Here is a 20,784-nt window from a genome sequence, read left to right on the forward strand (position 1 = left end):
CACACACATCACTAGGACAATTTTGGTGTTTAAAAGATGGGCTTTGATGGCAGTAAATATCTGGAATCAAGGAAGGTGCTATGTAATTTTCTCAAATGCTATCCAGCATTTTCTCCTTACTGCTACTAAATGTTGGAGGAAGTCCACTGTCCATTTGTTGTACATGTTCAAGATATAGGTACTGGTGGATCAATGTAATGAGATATCCATTCATTTGAATGCCATAACCTGGAAAATATACCTTCTTTATATACCTGGAATTTCCTATATGGATTTCTAAGCTAATTTCTTGATTGACCATGGATAACAGTGAAGACAAGTGGGTATAAATAGGCTAAATTACCCAAGATTGGCAATATACTCCAAGTAGTATAATAGGCATCATGAAGATACCTGGAAAGGAAGGCAGGCCAGTCATATAGCAATAATGAGAAATAATAGATGGAAAGCCTGAGTATTGTACTGGTACCCAAGAGGAAAGCCTTGCTAGTTTTGGGTAGATTGATCCTCTCTGAAAGACCTTTACTTTAGATGCCTTGGGCAATGACAGATTAAGTGACTTGCCTATGGTCACATAGCTAATTTGTACCAGAAGCAACATCAAACCCAAATTTTCCTTACTCCAAAATTTACTATACGTATTGAGAATCAAGATGGGCTCTTAGCACTTATTTCACCAAGTGCCCTTGAAGAGTTTGGCCTTTGTTTCCTTGATTGAATTAGGAGTCCCTGATGACCTCCTTGCCTCAAGGGAAACCCTAGTTTACATGGGTTTGAGTAACACATTTGTGACATCAGAGGCTTTTAGACCGCATGGGTTTAAGTTGCATTTTTGTGATGATTTTAGGTCATGTGGTTGAGTTGCATGTGTGACTCACCTTTGACCCTGAACAAGATATATAAACCCAGAGATCGGCTTTCTCTTTTGGAGCTCTGAGCCACAGCAGGAGTGGTGCGTGACTCTAAGCAAGCCGTTGTTACGAGCTCCCAAGCTTTGAAGAAAACCCAGATGTTGATGCTTCTCTGGTAACTGTATATTGTGGTTTTGTCAGACAGAAATCTAGCTGTTGATTTGTATTTATTTGCTCTGTTTGTATTTGCTCTGAAACTCAGGGTACTGGCTTTCCCCACTGAGCTGAGTGAATGATATTTGTATGTTGGATTAAAGTAAGATTGGTAACCCCTTAATGTTGCTTTCCTTAGTAAAGCAGATCAAAAGAACCTGGGCTTGCAGAGTTCTTGCTGTTGAGCTTGTGTTGGTTTTTTTTACCCCCACAGCAGCTGCTAGAGGAATTGTTGAAACACTATAACACACAGGCTCTTGATTATGTTATATCATTCATTTACACAAATCAAACAAATATATCAGGTATATAGAATCACTCCCTAATTGGAAACTTAGGGAGAAATGGTTTAGGGGACTCACTGTAGTGAGTCAAAATTTTATGGGATTCTAGGAGACTAAACAAATTAGTTTTGACTAACCACAAAAGGAGAAAAGCTTCCTCTAGGTGACAAAATACCTGAAATTGATTGTTTAAAAATAATTTCCAACTAAGAAATGACCAAGATGGTGATAATTAACCTGGTTTTGGTGTTCAGACTAAATTTTTAAGCAAACCAGAGGATTAGATCTACTGCCTTAGAAAAAGTGCAATGTGTATATAAAATATTGTAATTATATTTTACTTGACCTTCATCATGAAATTTTCATGGAATCTGCTATGTTCTACAATTATTTAATGTTGCTACAAAGGAAGAGTAATATCTCAGAGCTGTCTTACTTGTAGTTCTCACAAAAACAAAAGGAATATTGTCAAAACCAATATATTATTTTTTACATGTTTGATGGGTAGACTCTCCATGAAAGACATATAAGAGGTCATGACGAAGAATTTCACAAGATAGAAAGATGTGGAAAGTTACAATCTGCATGGGTAAAAGGAATACCAACAATAAAGAAATCATGGAACCAAAGAATTCAAGTAAATTACATTACACAAAAATTTTAATCATTTAAATTAACTATATTTGGAAAATAAAAATGAACAGCCATATGAATGACTGACCAGCTGGGAATATATTAGAGGGTAGTAAAATAGTACTTCATTTGGAGAATGCAATGTAAAAAAAGTCCTGGTTTAAATCCCAACTCTGCCACTCATTACTTGTGTAACACTGGGCAAATCACTTTTTCCTTCTGGGTCTGAGAAGGCTGGACTAGATGACCACTAAGTTCCCTTCCACCTATCTGATACTAAGTGAATCATTAATAATGAATAAGACTAAAGATGTGATGAGCATCTTAGCCACCAGAGACCAAGAAGGGAAAAGAATAAAGAAATAAAAGTCTTCATTTAGAAAATGAAAACTTATAATAGCTTATATTAGCATGGTACTCTAAGGTTCTAAAATACTTTATATACAATACCCTTCATGAACCTCACAATTCTGTAAGATAGGAATACAATTATCATCACAGCCATTTTAAAGAACCAGAGCCTCCAGGAAGTTAAGTGACATGACCAAAGTAATATGGCTAAGAAAAAGCAGAGTCTCTGACAATAACCTGGATCTTTTGACTTAAAGTCTGGTGTTTTTTCATACCATCTTTGCATCAGTTTAAGGTTTCTCTTATTTTTCTATCTTATTACTGTTGCCCGAAACTGAACTTAACTACTTCCTAAAATAAACGTGCAAAGCTCTATTTAGGAAGCTGACTGAAATTCTAACTATATACATACAGAAAGGCTGGTCAATAGGGATAGATAACTGTATTCACACCAAGTTTAATCTACTATACAAACAGTATCACAGAGCTAATACATATCAAGAGTTGGGTCTTGAACCCAGGCCTAACTAGTTCCAAAAGCAGCCATAAGGATATGTCATGACACTTATTATTACCACCTTTTAACATACATTTCTTAATCTCCTCAAATACTTGAAGGCAAAGACTAGCTTTTATGTTTTTCCTTATACTTTGGACGTATTTTATCATATTCCTTACCCATTATTTTCACGTTGGCAAATACCTCTAGTTTCAGTGTTACCCGGTGCTGCAATCCCATTAATTCATTACATATTTTATCACTTAGAAAGAAATGGATCATTACCGATTTCCTTTCCTGCTTTAGTTCCTGCACATATCGAGTTAACTCCACAGTTATCTGTGAGGTCATGTTCTCTGAAATAACTTCATGTTGCCCTGCATAATCATTCATTTCATTCAAAGTGGAAATGAAAGCTTTACATGATGTATACCTGTGAAATACAACAGAAACAGAAATTTGTATTACTGCATTTGCCTATACAAAACCAGAGACCTCTCCCATCATTTAATATGGCTTGCCAAAGGGAATATTAATTAAAACAAGTTAATTTGCAAGAGCTTCCCAAAAGGGAACCAGACAAATCATTAAACATTTTCACCAAAATGACTCATAATTTAATTACAGAATTACAGGTAAAAAAAAACTGCCTTAGAAGTTATACTGACTTAAGTAGAACTGAAATATTCTACTTAATTTGTGATTTTGTCATAGTCATGATAATTTTGTCACTTCTTATCTAACTCAAGTAAAGTAACTTCTGGGGTAGGAATTAGTGACATTTTATAAAAGTCCCCATAAATAATGTTTCTGCCAAATACCACATGACTGGTAGGGACATTTTCCTGTTGATGAGCATAGTATTAAATTAAGAACACGATGATTACAAATCTGAATGATCTCCATTCTTTAGAAAATGCCAGGCTACAATGTATTAAGTTTATTCCTACTTGTATTAATATATACAACCTGGAAAACGTAAATAGAATGAATCCCTTTTACCCTCTTTGGGGGCTTTAATTTGTTAAATGATCAGAAGAAAAAAAAATTTTCTGTTTTGCTGTTTGCTCTTTTCTAGTAGTAGGTTTACAATGTAAACAATTATATTTTCTCTTTCAATCCTTTAAATTAAGGTAAAATTAAACCTATCTTGCAGGTGCCTGTTTCCCCTCCTCCCAAAGAATAATCATCATCAATGTTTTGTAAGCAAACTGATAATAAACATACTTGTATTCTTCCTCTTCCTTTGAATTCCTTTTGGGTTGATATTTCTTTGACAGATTCCTAAAATTTAAAAAAAAATAAATTTTATTTAGTTTAGGGAGACAAAATTCTTGTCAAAATACTAACAATTAAGAGAATGAAATAGACTTTAGTTTTTCCTATTTGCAGGTTAATTGAGCAATTGAACTGGAATATTTATTGTGCACAATGTCTTGGACTAGTTACTGGGCACATACAAAAATTTTAAAAAAGGTATGATTCAGGACCTAAAAGACTAAGAAGGTGGCAAAAGATATGCACAGAAATGAGGCAAAGAAAAGCAGAAAGATCTAGCTACGGGTTTAATTCCCATTTATTATTAAAAAATGTAAACAGTTCAGATTCTCCCTTAACAAGTGTGGTAAAGAATCAAGGCATTACTCAGCATTTTCCAAATCTAAGAAATTCAGCACACTATTAACAAAATAAGAAAAATGAAAGGTTACATAGCACAGGGGTACATTTTTGAGAATGTTATTATATATTGATGACTGAATAAGAAAGATTAACCTTATAGCAGAACTGAAATGTCAATGGGGACAAATGAAGAGAAATACTGGTGAGGTAAAAACAACAATCTCTGTTCTCAAGGAGTTCACATTCTAGTTAGGGAAGATAAAACATTAAAGACAGGTCAGCTACATAGTAGATGCACAGGCCTAGTAGTCCTTAGGGTACAGTGGCATGGTGAACAAGGTCCAAGGTTCAACAAGACACCATAGGGTGTACTAGCAGGTCATATGGAAATGAACAGGAGTCTAGAACAAAGGGAAATGGTTAAGACCCAGTGGGCCTGAAGGTATACCAGCAAGAGAGATAGTGGAGTATGATGGTCCTTTACCTTAACATAAGTTTTGGAATTAGTTCTTGCTCATCCAAGCAGTATGAACAGATATGCCTCTTACCCCTATGGCTACTAGTGATGCAGTCACTGGTCCATGGCCATTAAGAAGGAAAGACTGTCCCTGAGGGTAGGAATGGAACAGGGGCTCTGGGCTCCTCCCACCTCCCAGGGGTGGGGATGAAGTCTCAGCATCCAATTGGAAGAGGTTAAGGGCTCCATGAGAAAGATCCAACATATCCCTCCACTCCCAGGTAGGCTGGGTGGTGGGTGGTGGTGGTAAGGAGAGTGGAAGAGCTCCCCTGATGTCAGCTCATTCGAGGCCCTATGGCACCACATGGGGTCATGGTTTTTATCAAGTAATGATTATGCAAGACTAACCTTATTACTGTTTATGACAGGGTAGAAAGGCAATAGAAGGAAAAACAATAGACATAGGATGCCTGCATTTCTGGAAAGTATTTAATAAAATCTCTCATGCTAACCATGTGTGGTGTGTATGTGTGTATGTATATGTCTACATGTACGACATATATACAATATATTTTTATATATAAAATATATATAAATACAAATATATATAAAATATATATAAAATACATTTAATACATTAGCTAAAAAAGCTAATGGGATCTTAGGATACACTGAAAAGCACTATGTCTAGAAAAAAAAAAAGAAAGCAATAGTTACACTTCACCTTCCTCTGGTCAGCCTACATCCAGAGCACTATGTTCAATTCTAGATATCACATTTTAGGAAGAAAATTGATAAACCAGAACATCCAGACTGGGACAACCAGAATGGCAAGGGGCTTTGGAATTATGCTATGTGATGACTGAGGGGGAAACAAGTCTTCCCTGTGGCTGAACACCTATGAACAATGATAACTTACTTGAACTCACTTCTCAGTGTAATCTACCCCATCATGCCCTCCTTAGCTCAGTGATTTTGAACTTTTGGCTGCCATTGTTCCTCCATTCTCTATTCACCATTGACCATCACCATATTCTTATCTCTCTCAGTTCAACTCCACTGATGTCCACTTTAAAGCTACACATCCCTTCTTCTGTGCTCTCTGGAATTCAATCTCCATAAGTAACAAACTCACTTCCAACTTGAATCTTTTCCTTTCTCATTCCCTTCATCTTTCTGAACAGATTGAGACCCAACTCTCTTCTGATGACACATTCTCTTCTCTGGCCAAGGAAATGTGTTCTTTCCAGCTTTAATTCCTCTTTCTCTCATATTCCTATCCCCAACTCACTGGCTATGTTGGGGGAATTGGAATACTTCTTATTCTCTGTTGTGATTTCCAGGCTCTATTATCACAATTTGCTCAGTTACCTCTCCTACTCTAAGGTTCATTCAATCTGTATTTATCACTGAATCAAAATTTTGGGAGTTGTTGTCTATCAACCTCCAGTGTTGTTCCTTTGTTTCTCAGTGACTTCAGTGCCCAGTTCACAGTCTCTCCTCCCCAACTCCTGACTTCATACTAGGGGACTTCGACTTACATACTGATACTTTCTCAAACAGGCAAGCCTCCTAACTCCTCAAATTACTTACTTCACATAATCTATTCCACCCCACCTCAGCTACACACAAGCTATCTTGCCATCATTCACAAGTGTTCCACTTTCATGCTCATAAAATCTGAAATTCCTCTATCAAATCATAATTTGCTGTCATTCCACTTTTCCCTCCGCCTTGAACTTTAAACCCTGCACTTCATCATCTCCTCAACCTCTCAGTTTTTTTCCCAGGCCATTAACCCTACATTGGCTATACTCTCCTTACTTCTCCATCATGACTCCAGTTCAGCTGTATTCTGTCATCTTTCCTTGATATTTCCTTATATCATTCTCATATCACTAATCTGGCCCTGCCAAGCCTCAACCTTGGATCATTCCCACCATCCCCTGCTCCTACCCACACAGAAACTGAATGAAGCTGGGAAAAATCCCAAAACTGTGCTGACTAGATCCAATACAAATGATCACAAACTGGACCCTCACTATGGCAAGGAAATCCTTTTACAACTCCCTAAGTAATTCACTATTTCCCTCACGATAGCAGCTCTTCCAATCTTTTTACCCTTCCTCAAACCTTTCATAGCTCTCAGATTCCTCCATCCTCTCAGCTGAGAACCTTAGCTAATACTTTACTGAAAAAACCAAAGCCATGTCAAGAGCTTCTTCTTCTTTCTTCATCTCATATCACCCCGATGCCTTCTACCATTATCTCTTCCTTCACCCCTACTCTCGTATGAAGAGATGGTTCTTTTCCTTGCCAAGGCAAATGCCACTACATGCACAAGTAATCCTATTCCATCTAATCTTCTCCAGAAGTTTTCCACCTCCATCATCCCTGCTCTCTCATTAACTTTCAGTCTCCCACTTTCTACTGGCTAGTTCTCTATTCCTTACAAACATGTCCATGTCTACACCACTCAGAAAAAGATGTAAACTCTCCATCCTTGCTAACTATCATCCTATCTCTCCTCCCATTTGTGGCTAACCTCCTTGAGAAGTCTATCTATAATTGATGTTTCCACTTCATTTCCTTTCACTCTCTTTTTCACCCTCTGCTCTTTGGCTTCTGATCTCATCACTGAACTAAAATGTCTCTCTCCAAAATTACCGATGATCTCTTAGTTTCCAAAACTAAAGCTTTTTATTAATCTTTAGCCTTCTTTCAGTCTCTGGCAATTATGACCACCACTTTTTTACCTAATAATCTCTTGTCTCTAGGTTTCTGTGACACTCCTCTTTCCTGATTCTTCTTCTATGTGTTTGGCTGTTCTCAGGCTGAGACAGCTATGTGGCAAAGTAGATAGAGTCCTGGGCCTGGAGTTGGGAAGACCTGAATTTAAGTCTGGCCTGAGTGAGACTTCTGGGAGCCGAGTCAGAGTAAGCAGTAAATCACTGTAACTCTCCCATATTCACCCCCAAACAACCAAAAATAATGCCCCAAAACAAATCCTGGAACAGCAGAACCAGCAAAAAGATGGGGTGAAACAATATTCAAGCCCAAGAAACTTGGAAGATCAGCAGGAAAGGGCTCACTCAGGTAAAAGGGGAATATAGTCCAGGACAGGAGGCATCCCAGGAAGCCCCACCTCAGGAAACCAGTGGGAGTTCTCGAGCTCTAGGGTAGTGCAGCAGGCAAAAGCCAATACCAGTATACCACCATGTGCTCAAGTACACCCAGGGGAATAGGCAGACGCCACCTCTGAGAACTGAGTGCTTCAGCACAGCAAACAGACAACTTCCAACAGCCAGACCACCACATGCATCAGTGTAGCCCTACAGAAAAACAGAAACACCCCACTCGCCTCAGCAAAGGCCAGACACAGGCAATAGGATGCCAGATCAGCACTACGGAAGCTCCCAGACACCTACAGCCTCCAGCAGCACCAGCCAACCCCAACCTCACCTTTCAGTGCAGCAACAGAGGATTCCCCATAGGCCTCAGGGCAACATCAATACAGCACCAGGTAAACAGTCAGGGCCTGCAGCCCCTGTCACAAGAAGCTTGGGGCAGTGCCCCTTCTTCCCCAGGAGCAGAGCTCAAACTTAAAAGAAAGGAAAAAGGCCAAAAAAGATGAGCAAAAAACAACAAAAAAAGAATCTGAACCAGGAGAACATTATACACAACCACAGATGTATGGATTCTGTGATGACTAACCCTGATAGACTTTGCTCTTCTCAGCAATACAAGGTGCAAAGACAACTCTAAAGGACTCACAATGGAGAATGCTATCTACATCCAGAGAAAGAACTATGGAGTCTGAATGCAGATTGAGGCACACCTTATGCTCACTTTTTTTTTCCTTTGTTTTTCTTTCTCGTTTGTTTCTTCTTTCTCATGATTCATTCCATTGGTCATAATTCTTCTTTACAACTTGACTATTGTGTAAATAAGTTCAATTCGAAGTTATATGTAGAAGATATATCGGATTCCATGCCGTCTTAGGGAGGGAGGGGGGAGGGGGAAGAAAATCTGGAACTCAAAATTATGTAGAATCGAGTGTTGTAAACTATAAATAAAAAATCTCAAAAAAATAAAAATAAAAAAAGAAGAAAATAAAAAGAATCTGACCATTGAAAGTTATCATGGTGACAGGGAAGATCAAGATACAAACTCAGAAGAGGATAATAAAGTCAAAACAGCTATGGGCAAAGCACCAAAGAAAAACAGGGAGTAGTCTCAAGCCCAGAAAGAACTCATGGAAGAGATCAAAAAGGAGCTTAAAAATCATATAAGAGAGGTAGAAGAAAAAGTGGGAAAAGAAATGAGAGTGATAAAAGATAATTATGAAAAAAGAGTCAACAGCTCAGAAAAAGAAAACAACTGCTTAAAAAAGTAGAATTGGTCAAATGGAAAAGGAAGTACAAAGGCTAAGTGAAGAAAATAACTCCTTAAAAGTTAGAATTGGGCAAGTGGAAGCTAATGACTCTATGAGACATCAAGAATCAATCAAACAAATTTAAAAGCATGAAAAAGTAGAAGAAAATATAAAATACCTTATGGGAAAAACAACTGACCTGGAAAATAGAACCAGGAGAGACAATGGCAGAATCATTGGACTACCACAATGAAAAGAAGGATCTGGACAGCATCTTTCAAGAAATTATCAAGGAAAACCATCCTGATATCCTGGAACCAGAGGGCGAAAGAGGCACTAAAAGAATCCATCAATTACCTCAGAAAAGAGATCCCAAAATAAAAACTCTGAGGAATATTATAGCCAAATTTCAAAACTATCAGGTCAAGGAAAAACTGCTGCAAGTGGCCAGAAAGAAACAATTCAAATACGGGGAGTCATAACCAGGATGACACAGGACATAGCAGCTGCAGCGTTAAAGAACTGAAGCAGAATAACATACACAAAGTAAAAGTAAGAGGCTGGAGCAGAATTTATTATGCCGTAGCTGAAATTAAAAAAAAAAAAAAGCAGGTGTAGCAATCCTGATCTCAGACAAAACAAAAGCAAAAATAGATATGATTTAGACATAAAGGGTAACATGATAAGCAAATTAGAAGAGCAGGGAATAGTCTACCTGTCAGATTTATGGAGAAGGGAAGAATTCATGACCAAATGAGGTAGAGAATATTATGAAATATAAAACAGATAATTTTATTTTAAATTAAAAAGATTTTGCACAAACAAAACCAATGCAGCCAAGATTAGAAGAAAAGCAGAAAGCTGGGAAATAATCTTTACAGCTAGTATGTCTGATAAAGGCCTTATTTCTCAAATATATGGAGAACTGAGTCAAATTTATAAGAATACAAGTCATTCCTCAACTGGTAAATAATCAAAGGATATGAACAAGTAGTTTTCAGACCACAAAATCATAACTATCTATAGGCATATGAAACAGAGCTCTGAATAATTTTTTATTAGAAAAAATGAAAATTAAAATAACTCTGAGGTACTACCTCAAACATATCAGATCAGATAATATGACAAAAAAAGAAAATCATAAATGTTGGAGAGGTTATGAGAAAATTGGGACACTAATGCACTGTTGGTAGAGTTGTGAACCAATCCAATCATTCTGGAGAGCAATTTGAAACTATGCCAAAGGGCAACCAAAGTGTACATACCTTTTGATACAGCAATACCACTACTAGGTCTGTAACCCAAAGAGATCATAAAAAAGGGAAAAGGACCTACATTTATAAAAATATTTATAGCAGCCCTTTTCATGGTAGCAAAACATCAGATGTTGAGGGGATGCCCATCAATTGGGGAATGGCTGAACAAGCTGTGGTATATGAATGTAATAGAATATTATTGTGCATTAAGAAATGATGAACAGGCAGATTTCAGAAAAACCTGTAAAGACTTGTACAAACTGATGCAAAGTGAAATGAGAAGAACCAGGAAAACAGTATATCAGCAACACTGTGGGATGATCAAATATGAATGACTCAGCTCTTCTCAACAACACAATGATCCAAGACAAGTACAAAGGACTCATGAAGGAAAATGCTATCCACATCCAGATAAAGAACTGATGGACCCTGAATGCAGATTATAGCATACTTTCTTCACATATTTTATTCTTTTTCATGTTCTTTCCCCTTTGATCTTTTTCTTCTTTCACATCTGTGACTAATATGGAAATGTTTTATGTGATAGCACATATGTAACCTATATTAAATTGCCTATCATCTTAGGAAGAGCAAATGGGAGGAGGGAGAAAAATTTGGAACTCAAAATCTTGTAAAAATGAATAATAAAAATTGTTGACAGGTAATCGGGGAAAAAATACTATTAAAAAAGGAAGAAAATCTGGCTTCATACACTTACTATGTGACTCTGGGCAACTCTGCCTAACTCAGTTTCCTCAACTGTAAATTAAGGATAATAATAGCATATACCTCCTAAGGTTGTTATGAAAATAAAATAAGATAATATTTGTAAGGTGCTGAGCGCAGTGCTTGGCATATAGTAGATAACTTCTTTTCTTCTCTTCCTTCTTTCTTCCTTTCTTTGCTGAATCTTGATCCAGGACATACCATGGGTCTCCTCCAAGTCTCAGATCTGGTCCTCTTTTCTTCTCCATTTATACTATTAATTGTGATCTGATCAGCAAATAACTCTCAGGTCTATTTGTTTAGGTCTAATTTCTTTCCTGACCTCCAATCCCAAATTGCCAACTGCCTATTAGACAACTTAAATGGGATGTCTCATAGGCATTTCAAATTCAACATGTCTGAAATTGAACTCATATTTTCCCCAAAACTCTTCCTGCTTACCCACTTTTCTATTACTGTTGAAGGTATCATCATTCTTCCAGACACCCTAGCTTGCAATCTAGGTGACATTTTCAATTCCTCACTCTCTCTGACCTGCCACATCTAATCAGTCACCAAATCTAGTCATTTCTACTTTTCTAACATCTCTCATATATGCTCTTTCTCTGCTCTAATACTGTCACTGCCACTGTCCTTAATACCTCACTATATTGTAAAAGCTTACTAGTTGATCTCCCTATCTCAAATCTCTCTCATTTTATTCCATTCTAAATTCAGCTTTAAAAAGTTCTTCCTTTTTTTCTTTTTTAAAAGAAGTTAATTAATTTATTTTTACTTTTCAACATTCACTTCCATAAGTTTTAAATTTTCTCCCTCTCTCTCCCCTCCCCAAGACAGCAGGCAATCTGATATAGGCTTTACATATACATTCCTATGAAACATATTCACATTAGTCATGTTGTACAGAAGAATTAGAACAAATGGGAGGAACCAGGAGAAAGGAAAAAAAAAAGCAAAACAAAAAAAAGAAAATAGTTGGCTTTGAACTGCATTCAGGCTCCATATCTCTTTCTCTAGATGTGGATAGCATTTTCCATCACGAGTTTTTTGGAACTGTTTTAGGTCCTTGCATTGCTGAGAAAAGCTAAGTCTATCAAAGTCAGTCATCACACAGTATGGCTGCTACTGTGTACAACATTCTCCTGTTTCTGCTCACTTCACTCAGCCTCAGTTCATATAAGTCTTTCCAGGTTTTTCTGAAGTCTGCCTGCTCATCATTTCTTATAGCACAACAGTATTCCATTGCCACCACAAAAAGAGCTGCTATAAATATTTTGTACATATGGGTCCTCTTCCCTTTTTTATGGTCCCTTTGGGATATGGCCCTAGAAGTGGTATTGCTGGGGCAAAGGGTATGCAAATTTTTATAGCCCTTTGGGCACAGTTCCAAATTGCTCTCCAGAATGGTTGGATAAGTTCACAACTCCACCAGCAATGAATTTATTTGCCCACATCTTCTCCAACATCTATCATTTTCCTGTTCCGTCATGTTAGCCAATCTGATAGGTGGGATGTGGTACCTCAGAGATGTTTTGATTTGCATTTCTCTAATCAATAGTGATTTAGAGCATTTTTTTCATATGACTATATATAGCTTTAATTTCTTCCTCTGAAAACTGCCTGTTCATATCTTTTGACCATTTATCAATTGGGAAAATGACTTGTACTCTTATAAATTTGACTCAGTTCTCTACATATTTTAGAAATGAGGCCTTTATCAGAGACACTGGTTGTAAAAACTCTTTCCCAGTTTTCTGCTTCCCTCCTAATCTTGGTTGCACTGGCTTTGTTTGTGCAAAAACTTTTCAATTTAATGTAATCAAAATTATCCATTTTGCATTTCATAATGTTTGCTATCTCTTATTTGGTCATAAATTCCTCCATTCTCCATAAATATGACAGATAAACTGTTCCTTGCTCCCCTAATTTGTTTATAGTATCAGCCTTTATATCTAACTCATGAACCCATTTGGACTTTATTTTGGCATATGGTCTATGCCCAGTTTCTGCCATACTATTTTCCAGTTTTCCCAGCAGTTTTTGTCAAATGGTGAGTTCCCATCCCAGAAGCTGTGGTCTTTGGGTTCATCAAACAATAGATTACTATAGTCAGTGACTACTGCATCTTGTGTGCTTAACCTGTCCCACTGATCTACCCCTCTATTTCTTAGGCAGTACCAAATAGTTTTGATGATTGCTACTTTATACTACAATTTCAAAATGTTCTTCTTAAGAGCACAGGTCTGACTATGTCATAGATCCCCAATCCTCACTCAATAAACTCCAGTGACTCTCTAGTACCAACAATATCAAATATAAAATTCTATGTTTGGCTTTTAATGGTTTTCATAATCCTGCCCCTTCCTACTTTTACAAAGTCTTCTCTTACATCTTAATAATTCCTATATACTTTATGATGCAGTGACATTGGTGTCTTTGCTGTTCCTCACACAGAAACATTCTCCAAACTGTAAATTTTTAGTGGTTGATTCCCCTTTCTTGGAACTCTCCCTTCTCACCTTTGCCTCATGGATTCCCTGGTTTTTAAGGCTTAGATGAAATTCTACCTTCTGCAAGAAGCCTTTCCCAGTACTCCTTAATCTTAGTACCTTCCAACCAGGATTATCTTCAATTTGTCATGCATATATCTTGCTTATACAGTTGTTTGCTTGTTATCTTATACATTAGTCTATAAGGTCCTTGAGGGTAAACTGTTTTTTGTTTCTCCAGGGCTAAATGTAGTACCTAACACATAGTAGGAACTAATAATGTTTGTTGACTTGTTGACTTAAACTGAATGTTAACTATGGCTTCAAATAGTTGAAAGATTATGATGTGAAAGAAGGTCTAGATTTGTTCTGTTTGGTTCCAAAGGGAACACCTAGGAACAATGAGAGGAAGGTGATGAGAAGCAAACTTGACTGGATGTGATGATAACTTCCTAATACAGAGGTTCAAAAATAGAAAGGGCTGCCTCAGCAAAGAACAGGTCATTTTCCATCAGAAATTTTAAAGCACATATCTGATGACTACCTTCTATTCACCGTTTCACAATTTCCAAACAAAATCAAATACCTTCATTAGTAGTAAGCAAAATTTTGAAATTGTCCCTCCTCAACAATTCCAATAAATAAATTAAATTGGCAACGTGAACAAATGTTCTCAGGACATTTCTTATAAATACTAACGAATAACTTCTACCCTAAAAAGAAATGGTTCAAATTAAAAACTACTCAAAGATTTCTCGATTTCTCAAAAAAAGTAATTAGTATTGCTATTCCCCTTTATTCTAGATATACCTCATAAATCATGAGAGTAGGAAATGCTTAGAAAAAGAATGTATTATTACTTATATTTTAATAAAGATTATTAAACGAAGACATGGTTGTAAAATGCAGACCTATGTCAAATTAGAGACACTGTAAACAACACTTGACTTTATGAATGAAATGAATGAAATCATGAATGAAATCACAAACCTAGACCCTCCAAAATATCCCATGACAAAATAAAGAAAAAAATGTAATTCTCTTTTCCTCAAATGAAAAACAAAAGTCTATAAATATTAGTTTTAAAATTATATCTAAGAATTTAATATTATTCTTTTTAATTAATTCTGATATGTTCAGACTTCATCAGTTTTATCCTATTGAATATGTAATTATCACTATAAAGTAACCAAGATGCAGTACACTAGAATTATACAATGTTGGATAAAAAAACAGATTAGGAGACATGTGAAAAGGATTAGGAATTGGTTTAAAGACATTTACTTTATTACTTATGTCCTACTACATCAACTTGCCCCAATAAGTGATTAATATATAGGTCCTTCTTAGGGGACTATGCTAATAGATGGATTTCAGGAAAATGTTTCCTAGGAGACTATTTCTTTATCAATAACGCCTATATTTTTCAAAATTAAAATAATACAAATTTTGGGACTACTATAGGAGAGGACCAATTAATCAATTTGAAATTAAATCCTAAATCAATAATGAAGGGTTAAAACAGTTTCTGGAATATAATAGTTAATATCTCAATCTTTATCCTGATCCCCAGGCATACTACCTAGGCTAAGAGAATGAAAACAAGGTGCTGCCTGGGAAGAGAGACAAAAAACTGGATGAAACCAAATGAAATTTTTTGCCAACCTTGAGCTGCATATGGAATTTATTTTCTGAAAGAAACTAATGGCTCTATACGAACACAGGTTAATGTCTGAAATTTCACATATGTTATTAGAGAGTGCACTGAAGGAAATGGGATCTACACGTACTCTCCCAAAATCTAGCACAGCTTATGAACTGTGTAACCATGACCTCAATTCATCCTAAACGAAATAAAAGAGATGAATGGTAAATTGAACTAAATCTAAAGTAGGGCACATATAATAAAAATAAAATTATTTTCTGTGGAGTAATTATGTAACCTGTTAAATACTGGATCTGTAGCCACATTACATGAATTCATGAATATTTCATCAACAGTCAAGAATGCCCAGAATGGTAAGGGAACTTGACATAGTGTAGAATGAGGTTTACTTGAAAGAAAAAGGGATGTTTAGTCTAGAAAAAAGACTTTGCATGAACACGATAAATGTCTTCAAATACAGTTATTATACAGAAAAGAAATTAGGCTTACTCTTCTTAGAGTGAATAACTAGAAAAGGCTGCAGAAAAGCAAATTCAATGAAGAAAAACTTCCTAAGAAACAGAGTGGTACAAAGGTAAAATGTACTGCTTGGAGAGATAGTGGTTCTGCCTCAGTGGAAGTTTTAAAGAGGATGCTGGATAACTACTTTTCGGGAATGTCTTAGAGATGATAACTATTTAATAATAGGTGACTAGCTTCTAAGGTCCCTAACAAAGCAGAATGGAGATTAGAAAGACTATAAATCTGTTACATAAGAATATCCATTATTAAAATAAGGGCATTATGTTATTTTACTTTTACGTTTTTTACAATTATTGTACAATCCAGTGTTATTTTTAAAAAGTCATTATTTCATTAAGCATTATTTTTATTTATTTATTAGTATTATTTATTTATTTATTAGTATTTATTGACTCAATGGAGATAAAATATTTAAGTCACACAAATGACCTGGATAAAAACAAGAAAGTCTACAAGAACTTAAATAGGTCCTATACAACATAATACAAATGAAGCTCTAAAACAAAATAAAGATCACGTATGCCCATAAGCCATTAAAGCTTAATGACTTTGGGCCCACTAATACCTTTTAAATCCTTTCATACCAATCACCAAAATATTTGATAAATTCCAAAGATAACAAATGCCTAAACATTTTAACATTATTTGCCTCAAGGGGGCAGCTAGGTGGTACAGTGAGGTACAGGGCACCTGCCCTGGAGTCAGGAGGACCAGGAGGACCTAGCCTCAAGACACTTACACACTTACTAGCTGTGTGACCTTGGGCAAGTCACTTAGCCCCAATTGCCCTGCCTACCCCCTTCAAAAAAAAATATTATTTGCACCAATGTTCAACAAGAAAACATAAGGGAATTGACGTTCAACATTAATGACCTAGCTTTTTTCTCACAGCTTAAGAAAGTTAAATTTTTATCTTTAAAAATAGATTGTTATTATTAAAACAATATATTCTACTTACATTGAGAAACACTAAATAATTCAAAAGCTATATAAATAAAAACATGATTATATACCATTTTTAATTTTTTTTTATTTTCAAGGGCTTATTACAATTATCAAAGCAATCACCTTTTTCAATATCAACTTACCTAAGTTGTTTTGCATAGCTGATTTCAATCTCTGTCCGTTCCTTGACAAATTTGATATATTTCTCTAGAATATCAATTCCCCACTGTGTATGTTTTTCTAAGTTGTCAAATTGATCCTGTTAAAAACCAAGGAGACAGTTTAGAGTTTTGTTCTGTTTGGGTAGAACTTTAAATAATAATTCCCACAACACTACTGCTGTACAAAAAGTATTACTTATATGTTTTGTGATTTTTAAGTAGTTAGTGAACTATTTAAAATTAGCATTACCAAATTTGATTTGATAGCTGCCTTGTTCATAGCACATATTCCAACGGGAATAGTGTTTGTCACACATAATTTCTTTGGGCACCGGCACAAAATCGTGACAGCAATTTTTAAAAAAATTCTCATTAATTCAAAATCACCCCAATGCTTAACATTCCAATTACTAATCTGAGTGGAGCCTCAAAATAAGTGCCTGGAATTGGTGACAGTAATCTTAGAAATAAAGCTAATATGAAAAAATGCTCTAAATCACTATTGATTAGAGAAATGCAATTAGAAATTAGAGAAAATTACAAATGCTGGAGAAGATGTGAGAAAAGTAGAACACTAATACATTTTTGGTGGAGTTGTGAACTGATTCAACCATTTTGGAGAACAATTTAGAACTATGCCCAAAGGGCTATAAAAACATGCATACCCTTTTGACCTTGCAATACCACTTCTAGGGCTATATCCCAAAGAGATCATACAAATGGGAAAAGAACCCACATGTACATAAATATTTATAGCAGCTCTTTTCATGGTGGCAAAGAACTGGAAACTGAGATGTCCATCAATTGGGGAATGGCTGAACAAGTTGTGGTATATGAATATAATGGAATACTACTGTGCTATAAGAAATAATGAGCAGGCAGACTTCAGAAAAACTTGAAAAGACTTATATGAATTGATGCTGAGTGAAGTAGCAGCCGCATTGTGCAATGACTAACTTTGAGAGACTTGGTTCTTCTCAGCAATGTAAGGTTCTAAGACAATTCCAAAAGGCTCATTCACAATAGAAAATGCTATCCACATTCAGAGAAGATAACTCCAAAAGACTCGTGATGGAAAACGCTATCCACACACAGAGAAAGAATTATGGAGTCTGAATGCAGATTGAAGCATACTATTTGCTTTCTCTCTTTTTTGTTTTGTTTTGTTTCTTCTTTCTTATGGTTCATTCCATTGGTTATAATTCTCCTTTGCAACGTGACTAATTTGAAAATATGTTTAATGTGAATGTATATGTAGAGTCTATATTTGATGGCCTGCCATCCTGGGGAGGATGAAGGGAGGAAGGGGGAGAAAAACTGGAACTCAAAAGCTTGTAGAACTAGATGTTGTAAACTAAAAATAAATTAATTAATAATAAAAAAAGAAATAAATCTAAATTCTGTTTTTAAAAAGGAGTTATTTAGTAAAACCCTTTGCAAGATACATTATTTCCTCGCTAGTTGTTGCTAATGTTATTCCTAACACATTTTTGCAAATATTAAAGATAATGTCACTAAATGACCAAAAGTAATTCTTCTGTTTACTCTTTAAACACAAAGTTGAATCTTCAGTTTTTAATCCAAATTGTTTCTGGATCAGGTATTTTTTTTTTATCACAATGTTAACTGAAATTGACTAGGCCTAAGACTGAGAAATCTAAACATAAGTAAAATCTTAATAATCCCCATTCTTATAGGAATAAAAATAAAAATTCTAACCTTACGCTATTTAACAAGAAAAGGCTTGCTAACAAAATTCATGTTAATAAGACTGAAGAATGACAAAAGCTACTTGAGAGGGGGAAAGCCTAATCAAACAATTATATAATCAAAATAATTATTCTTATTTATTATAGTAAATACCATAGTTTTCATACTAACTCAGGACTCTGAATAATTACCCCCCCCTTCCTTTTCCATTTTTGGTAAGTAATAAATTCCCTCCTCCAGCATAAAGCTTCTCTCCCTCCTCTAGTCCTCACCTAAAGTTGATTTTGATGGCTTGAAAATCTGGTAAAAATTCATACTACATTTACAAAGTTCTCAGAGACAAAAGAATTGGAGAAATTACATTGCAGAAGTTCCTGGGAATCCCCCAGATTCACTGCAGTACTAAGATAAATTCACCTGCATATTTCTTCCTGACTATCATATCAACATTCATTTTCTCCTTAGACTTAGTATATACAATATAGAGAACCCTGTCTGCTAGTTATGGCACTCAAAATTATTATTTTTGAAGATATCTATCTACATTCAGCCTAAGTCTTACTTGAAAGCTGTTGGCACTAAATCAGCAACATGTTTTCAATAAAGTTATCTTGGCCTCATGAGCTAAGAGATATTCTAGAATGAGGCTTCAAGCAAAATTCATCTTTATACTATAAATTTTTACCCAGAAAAAGAAATTCTTCCCAAGTTATCTTTTTAAAATTCTATGCTTAATTCCAAAAGACTCATGATGAAAAATGTTATCAACATCCAGACAAAGAACTGATGGAGTCTGAATGCAGATCAAAGCATATTTTTTCAATTTCTTTATGTTTTTTCCTTTTGTTCTGTTTCTTCTTTCACAATTTGACTAATATTTAAATATGCTTTATGTGATTGCACATATACAACCCATATTGAATTGTTTATTGTCTTAGGGAAGGGAGAAAATTTGGAACTCAAAATTTTATTTTAAAAAAAATGTTAAAATTGTGTTTACATATAATTGGGAAAAATACTATTTAAAAGAAAAAATAAAATTTGAAGGCACCTTTAATTTAAAAAAAAAATGTATGCTTTTGAAAAATTTACCTGTCAGATCTATCGGTAAAGGAAAAGACCAAACAAGAGATAGGATCACGGGAGGTAAAATGGATAATTTTGATTACATGAAATTAAAAGGGTTTTGCCCAAACAAAACCAATGCAGCCAAAACTAGAAGGAAAAGCAGGAAACAGGGTGGGGAGGAATTTATGACAAGTTTCTCTGATAAAGGCCTCATTCATCAAATATATAGGAAACTGAGACAAATTTATAAAAATAAAAGTGATTCTCCAGTCGATAAATGGTCAAAGGATATGAAGAGGCAGTTTTCAGAAGGAATCAATGCTTTCAATTGTTATATTTAAAAAAATTACTCTAAATCACTATTGATTAGAGAAATGCAATTTGAAATAACTTTGAGTTACCACCTCACACTTACAGATTGGCTAATTTGAAAGAAGAGAAAAATGACAGATACTGGAGATGTGGAAAAATAGGTACACTAATGCATTGTTGGTGGAATTGTTAACTGGTCCAACCATTCTGCAGAATAATTTGGAACTATGCCCAAAGAGCTATAAAACTGTGCCTACGTTTTGACCCAACAATATCACTACTAAGTCTGTATCTCAAAGAGATATGTACCCGTATGTACAAAATATTTACAGCAACTCTGTGTGTGTGTGTGTGTGTGTGTGTGTGTGTGTGTTTATGGTGTGTGTTGGCCAAGAATTGGAAACTGATGAGATGTCCATCAATTGGGGAATGACTGAACAAGTTGTGGTTATGACAAGGGGGATGGTTTTAGAAAAACCTAGGAAGACTTGTATGAACTGATGCAATATGAAGTAAGCAGAACCAGAAGAACATTGTGCACAGTAACAGCAATATTGTATAATATCAATTGGGAAAGTCTTAGCTACTCTGATCGATACAATGATCGAAGACAATTCCAAAGACCTCATGATGAAAAATGGTCTCT

General features: G+C 35.5%; 1 protein-coding gene across 11 annotated transcripts in view; it reads right to left on the minus strand.

Annotated features, from left to right (window-relative positions):
* FNBP1 (formin binding protein 1) overlaps window positions 1-20,784 on the minus strand; it is a 189,603-nt gene that overhangs the window by 94,569 nt on the left and 74,250 nt on the right. For all 11 annotated transcript variants that reach the window (XM_036748979.1, XM_036748971.1, XM_036748970.1 and 8 more), the window contains exons 2-4: window positions 17,031-17,146; window positions 4,059-4,115; window positions 3,117-3,264 (exon numbers count right to left, since the gene is read on the minus strand). In XM_036748979.1, coding sequence (XP_036604874.1) covers window positions 3,117-3,264; window positions 4,059-4,115; window positions 17,031-17,146 — 321 coding nt within the window. The remainder of the gene's footprint in view (window positions 1-3,116; window positions 3,265-4,058; window positions 4,116-17,030; window positions 17,147-20,784) is intronic.

This window comes from Trichosurus vulpecula, chromosome 3, assembly GCF_011100635.1.
Source record: "Trichosurus vulpecula isolate mTriVul1 chromosome 3, mTriVul1.pri, whole genome shotgun sequence".
In the NCBI taxonomy this organism is placed as follows: Eukaryota; Metazoa; Chordata; class Mammalia; order Diprotodontia; family Phalangeridae; genus Trichosurus; species Trichosurus vulpecula.